At 52.6% G+C, this 6,522-nt stretch overlaps 1 protein-coding gene across 1 annotated transcript in view; it reads right to left on the bottom strand.

Annotated features, from left to right (window-relative positions):
- Nucleotides 1–1,368: 1,368 nt before the first annotated feature.
- Polr1a (RNA polymerase I subunit A) overlaps nucleotides 1,369–6,522 on the bottom strand; it is a 62,850-nt gene continuing 57,696 nt past the window's right edge. Inside the window, exons 29-34 of the mRNA XM_050126428.1 lie at nucleotides 6,400–6,510; nucleotides 5,566–5,841; nucleotides 4,489–4,689; nucleotides 3,170–3,287; nucleotides 2,527–2,691; nucleotides 1,369–2,263 (exon numbers count right to left, since the gene is read on the bottom strand). Of these exons, the coding sequence (XP_049982385.1) occupies nucleotides 2,163–2,263; nucleotides 2,527–2,691; nucleotides 3,170–3,287; nucleotides 4,489–4,689; nucleotides 5,566–5,841; nucleotides 6,400–6,510 (972 nt within the window). The 3' untranslated portion in view covers nucleotides 1,369–2,162. The remainder of the gene's footprint in view (nucleotides 2,264–2,526; nucleotides 2,692–3,169; nucleotides 3,288–4,488; nucleotides 4,690–5,565; nucleotides 5,842–6,399; nucleotides 6,511–6,522) is intronic.

Raw genomic sequence — 6,522 nt, 5'->3', positions numbered from 1 at the left:
CTGCCAGGCTTCGTGTTAGGTCACTGCAGCTCCCTTTAAAGCCCCTTTAAAACCCTGCAGACAATGTGTGGAACCAGAAGACATTGGCTATTTAGAGCTCGCGCTAGGACCTAGGGCTAGCCACTCACTTCTGAGAAGTCGTCTCACAGTTATGTGAAGTTAGTTTTAAGTTAGAGTACTTAGGACTGGGTTAACTAAGCCCGTGGTTCTTGCTGTATACTCTTCTGGAGCTCTTCCCACACCCAGGTTGCATCCCAGGCCATTCTATCCTAATCTTGGAGTGTGGTTTTATTATCAGCCTTCTAAAACAGTCGCTAGGTGCCAGGGACAGAGTTTAGAGGTAGGCCTGGCATGAGCGCCCTGGGCTGTCCTCAGCACTGAAGGGGGATATGACTCCACTCCCAAGCAGAGGAGTAGCAAGAGCACATTGGGCTGTTCATGTCTAGAGCCTGCTCACCTCCCTCTCACGGGGTCGTTTTATAGAATCACTTGTTTGTTTTGGTATTTCTCTGTTCAGAACCCTTTGAGGCTGGTCTCTATGGCAGGTTATGGCAACAGTCTTGGGAATATTCCCAGGACTGCAAATGTTCTTTTTTTGAAGAAAGTAAGAGTTAAATGTGAGAGAGAAGATGGAGACAGAGGATCAGATACTGCGAGGATGGGTAGCCGCCACCACCTCAGGCTCCAGCACAGGCCACAGGTCAGGTACAGGGGAGGTCAGTCCCTAGCCATGCTTTTTCACTCAGGGTTTGCTCCTTCAGCTCCATGCACTTCAGTTCTGGGGGAGGCTGGGGCCATGAAACCATTTATTCTCTAGATGCCACAGCCCTAGCTTCCTTTCCTACGAGGACCCCTTCTCACCACTCTACTCCGTGTAGAAACAGTAATGACTTTACCTTTTCACCCTAAGAATGAGTGCCTTATCCCGCAGGCTGTGTCCTCAGGGTAGGGTTTTCCAGGGACCTTCCTCTCTGCCTCCCTTTGAAGCTGTGACATTCTTCTATGCCATGTCCTACAGTCTGTCACAAGGTGCTGGCTTTCTTCGGTGCACACACAGGAGGCACGGGAAAAGGCTACAGAGTCTCTCTCTTGGCAAGGCCTACCTTTAACCCAGCTCACTCTTGAGGCCACTGCGGCCCTCTTACTCCTCAAAGGTTGACACAAATTCTTCCCATAGGCTTCTGTTCTGTGCTTCTGGCCATGGGGCCACGAGGAGTCAGAGGTGATGAATGGGGGTCAGGGCTGAGACCTGCCCATAGATTGCCAAATAAAAGCAGGAAGAAGTACCTGAACTTATGCCAAGAAAATCCCAATTATCAGATGTAAAAACTATAATTGAAGGGAACAGATTAAAAACCCATGTCTTGATTCTCTCCCAACAGCCAGTCCTGGCTATGTTTATTACTCAGACCATGCTGGAACAACAGTGGACAAAAATAGAATCGGCCATGGTCGGACAAAGCCTCTGCCTTTTCATCCTAGTCAGGACACCTTATCACATGCCTCAAAGACCTCACAGTGCAGGGCCCGTGGGTGACTGCAGGTTTTGACATGAAGCTAGGAGCAGAGGCAGGAAGGCCAGGCTACTTGCTGAATAGCCCCAGAGGGACCCCTGGGGCTTTCTGTGAGGTAGAGAACTGTGGGGTCCTGGAGATGTCCTGGCTGTGGGCCAGTATGCTCTGGTGCATGCAGTCATACAGTAATGCCAGCAGGGCCAGGCAGGGCCTTGCATCACTTTGTCTTTGGCCTGGGTGGAGACTCTTTGAGTACTCTCCTCCAGAGGCTGCAGCAAGGAGGGCAGGGAGGGGAAGCAGGTTTCATGTCCTTTCAGGCTCTTCAGGAGGCCCCAGGGATGCTTTCGCAGCCACTAGCTATGGATCTCACCAGCGGCACCTGGGACTGCCAACAGCAGTGGCTCACAGTGGCATTTCCGCTGTGCAGTCCTGGGCATCCGTCAGGGATCTGGCCGAGGCCTCCTGGAGCACAGGTAAAGCCATGGTCATCCTGAGGGCTTGGGCAGCCTTGTTACTGATCCCGAGATGGGAGCAGAAAGGTGAAGCTGGCCCAAGCTGCTTTCTGGAGCCCAAGGTCACTGCTCTGCTATGTCACTCATGGCCAGCTGTGCCCACCCTCAGGTCCTCCGGGCTAGGCAGACAATGCTGCTATCTTAGGGGCTGCTTGAGCTCGAACAGGCCTGTCCCGCCTTTGACGACTTTCCCCACCACGAGACAGGCTGAAGGTGATTTCAGTTCATCATGGGATCCTGTGAAAAACAGAAGAGCGTGTGTCAGGGTGTGAGGACTCACTGTTGAGGTTGTGTGGCGGGTGCCTCAGAGGCCCTGCACACTTACACCGTGGCCCTGTATCTAGTATGGAAGAGGAGACGCCCCGCCTTATTCCATCAGAATGCAGACCTTTACTGTCCGTTGCTTCTCCACTTCTGATTCCAAGTTTACCCCATGCAAAGACGCACTGCGGGACAAGCCTATTTGACTAGGGAAGGCCCAAGTCACTGCTCACACTCACCCATCATGGTGGCCTGTTTGAGAAACTGGAAGCTGGTTTCAAATGTCATCTGCTGCAAAGGGGAGGAACTTGACTGGATCCCAAAGCGATTGAGTGGCTTATAAACACCCTCAAAACACATATAGTCAGCGACCAGGGAGAGATGGCGAGGGTCAACTGCAATGCCTGTCACGGGGCAGAATTAGGAGGGGTAAGCAGTGACAGGAGAAGAGTTGGGGAACAACACCTGACACAAGGCAGCTACGACCACACCCCAAGGTGCCTCTCAGCTCCTCTACCCCCGCACCCTACACCTGGCCCAGGCACTGCGCGGACTCCATCTTGCACATAAGTTCATCTAGTAGCACAGGTAACAAGAATCTGTTGGACAGTGCTGTTCCTACCTGGAATCTAGAACCTTGATGGGTCAAGCCTTGAACCGTGAACTTCACGAAAGGCACCAGCAACTGGGACATCACTGAGTGGCTTCAAGAGTCAAAGCCACCATCCCCCACGCTCTCTCATGGGGACTCTTAAGCAACTATAGCCCCTGTATACTCTACAGCCATGCTTCTGTTCCCACCTGCATGCAGGGCTGACTTGGCTCTCTGCCATGCCAGCGGGCACTCCCACTAGGCCAGGTATACTGTCATGTTCTGCTTACCATACACTGCAAACACATCCTTAATCTCCTTCTCAATGACCCTCAGGGCAGCCTCGATGCCGTAAGTGTTGGCCATGGCGTGGATGTCATTGGAGTAGAGGCGGCGCAGGTCCAGCACCTGGGCAAGGGAAGGAGAGACTGACCTAAGTGACCTAAGCGCCATCGCCAGCTCTCTTCTGTGTGCCTGTCCTCTACCTTTCTCCTGCCTTGTGCCCATGGCTGGTCCAGCTGATGCCATGGATGAGGGAAAAGGGATGCTGCTGGCAGAACTGCCGCTGCACACCAGTCAGGGCCTAGACTGTCTCGCTGTTGTGACCAGACAACTCAGGACGCACTTTAGATTCAGCTAGAAACATTTTTTCGTTGTTCATTATTATACTTTTAACAAAGTATTGTTTACTGGGATGGATGCTTGGGAGGTAAGGAGCGGTCCCTCGAACACCTCTCTAGGGTGCCCAGGGCAGAAACAGGTTGGACCCCACAAGTTACTGGGCCTCATTAGAGGCCTGAGGCTTCAACTGAGCCAGAGGGACTCGCAGCGGCTCTGCACTATGGATGGAGTGGGCCCTGCCCCAGTACTAGCCACACTGCACAGGAGACGGAGATAGGCTGCCTGGCTGAGCACTTGAAACAAACCCCAAGTGAATATAGCCACATCCTGCACACTCAGGAGATACAGATCTCTTCCTGCTCACCCCTTGGGCAAGCTCTTGGTAAAAAGCTCTAGAGCACCACTGGTAGAGGCAGAAGCACGGGAGCACAGGACTTTGGACAGTGCAATGTGGACGAGGAGATCAGGGGCCAGAACAGCCCCAAGCTCCTAAGTAGCCTGGAGGAAACCCTTATGCCCTGAAGCGTTCTATAGAAAGGAGAAAGGACTGGGGAGGAGACGGGATGGAGCACAGAGCCTCCTTCAGCTCCTGGCAGGCGCTCTGGGTTGGGGTGCAGCTACCTTTACCAGATAAAGCGAGCAGCAGCACTCAGGCCAGCAAAACAGCACAGTGCTCCCTATACTCTACTTTAGGAAGAACTTCATTTCAAAAGAAAATAAAACACAAAGAGGGTTCTCAAATGACTCTGAGAAAGTCTGGGCTAATGTCGAGCAGGTTTCTATATTGCCACCCTAACAGGCACCATGAGTTCCTGGGTCATGGATGAGGGCGCACACTTGATTTGGGGACCAGAGTGTAGCACATATGTTTCAGCAGGGTCCAGTTGGTTGACTGGAGCTCAAATCCCAGGGCCTGGTTCCCAGAAGAACATGAGGTCAGGGCTGAGGATTTGTCACAGAGCAGCACCCAGGCTGCAGGCTCACACACCTCGGAGTACTTGAACAGCTCGGGGAGGTTGATTCCCTCTGTGTTCAGCACAAGCTCCTTCTCATTCTTACTGTTGGTTGTTTCGTTCAGGAGGCACCGAGTGATTCCCTTGGTTGTATAGACAATGGCATTGTGGGCCAAGGTCACAACCAAGGAGCTCATGTCAAAATTAGTTTTCATCAGTGGGAGCTTCAGAGTCACCTACAAGAGAAAGAGAGCTGGGTCAGGGAAGACACTTTTCCTAGCCCATCAACAGGGCAGAAGCCTGCAGGTCCACTCAGTGGTCTGGTTGGGGAGAGCATCCTGCTGCAGAGGTTGGCAGAAGGACTGAATTTGGGTAGTTTAACTGACCCAAATTCAAGGTTGAAACAGGCAGCAGAAGTCAGTGAGGACACTGAGACTCAAGCCCACTCCACTGCCGGGCCTTTCAATGGCCACAATGTAGCGCCAGCTGCTTTGGGCTCGGGGTCCACCAGCAAGTTCTGTTATACAAGCTACCACTTGGGAACCATGGAGTTTGACTAAAGAGAAGACAAAGGAGTATGTCGATGCTGATATCAAAACAATGAACAACCATGAAATCCTTAGGAGGGGCCAGGGGACATTTGGGGGCAGGAAGAACTGGCTACAGTCTCCTGGCAGGAAGGAAGCTGCCATATCTGCGGTGTATGGTGACATGTTTGTGTGCAGAGATTAAAGGATGTGACTCATTTCAAAGATCTACACTTACAAGGCCTGTAGTTGAGACTCACAAGCACACTTTTCTGAGCACTGGTTGGAAAGAGGGGTGCGTAAGGCTGTGCTTTAGAGGACAGAGTCTTCTGGGGGTGCTAGAGAAATGGCTCAGTGGTTAATAACACTGGTTGCTCTCCCGAAGGACCTAGGTTTAATTCCCAGCACCCACATGGTGGCTTACAACCATCTGCAACTCCATTTTCTGGGGATCTGATGCCCTCTCTGGCCTCCAAGGGCACTGTACAAATGCGCAGCCATCCTTGAAGACAAACACCCATATGCATAAACTATTAGAAAAGGAAGAGAGGGTCTTCAGGAGATGGCCCAGCTGAACAGACTGACCTGGCACCACAGGCTCTCTTCTGTGTCATACTGGTAGTCCTCAATGAATGAGTGGGCCTCCCGCACAGTCTGGATCCTGCGTTCCACAGCCTCTGCTCCCTGAGGCCTGGAGTGCCGGCGGGGAGGCTTCTGGGATGATTCCTCCTCCAGGCCCGAACCCTCTTCCTCGCCTGGCTCATGAGCCTGGTGGGCACCTTCACTGTTGATGTTCCCTTCCTCTTGGGCATCCTCCTCCTCCACTTCCTCCTCCCCTTCTTCCTCACTCTCATAGTCAACCTGGCCAGGAAGTGAAATGCAGGCAGTCAGTGGGGTCTGGTCAGCTGGACTTTGTCTATGGAGCAAGCACTGCAACCCGTGCTGGCCCACACTAGTAGCTTTCCTGCTCTGGCCTGCTCACCTTCCTCCATTGACCTTGGCCATTGCTCTGAGACTTCTCAGTCCTGATGTGCCCCCTCCAAGGTGGCCTGCTTGCCACATACCTTCCCTGGCTCACAGACTTTCTGAGCTTTCTCTCCTATGACCCCTCCCCCGCCAACTGCCTCTGTAACCTTCTCTTTGTCCTTAGAGAGACTATGACACTAGGGATTGGTCTGGACAAACAGGAGACACTCTGATTTATTGCCAGTCTCCTCCAGGTCCTTGAGTCTGACTTGTATCCAGGGTTAACCAGATTCAAGGAAAGTCCTGTCTGCTCAATCAAGAGGTATGCTGGACAGACAGGTCTTACTTCAGTCTTCTGGTGGGGTCCAATCACGACAGAGAGGTACGGCCTCTAGGTCAGGGAGAATCCCTGAGGTGTGAGCACAGCCCCTGCGCTAAGACAGCAGCCCTCACCTCCTCCTCTTGCTTCTCCTTGCGCTTGGTGTCAGAAGCATCTGCATCGCCCTCCTCAGCTTCAGCATCCACAATGTTCCCCTCCTCCTCTTCATCCCCTTCTTCCTCTCTCTGTAGTTTGAG

This window comes from Alexandromys fortis, unplaced genomic scaffold (genome assembly GCF_014885135.2).
Source record: "Alexandromys fortis isolate MF-2015 unplaced genomic scaffold, M_Fortis_MF-2015_v1.1 scaffold_257, whole genome shotgun sequence".
Classification (NCBI taxonomy): domain Eukaryota; kingdom Metazoa; phylum Chordata; class Mammalia; order Rodentia; family Cricetidae; genus Alexandromys; species Alexandromys fortis.
Note: the sequence above shows the minus strand (reverse complement) of the source record. Positions and strands in the feature narration are given on the sequence as shown.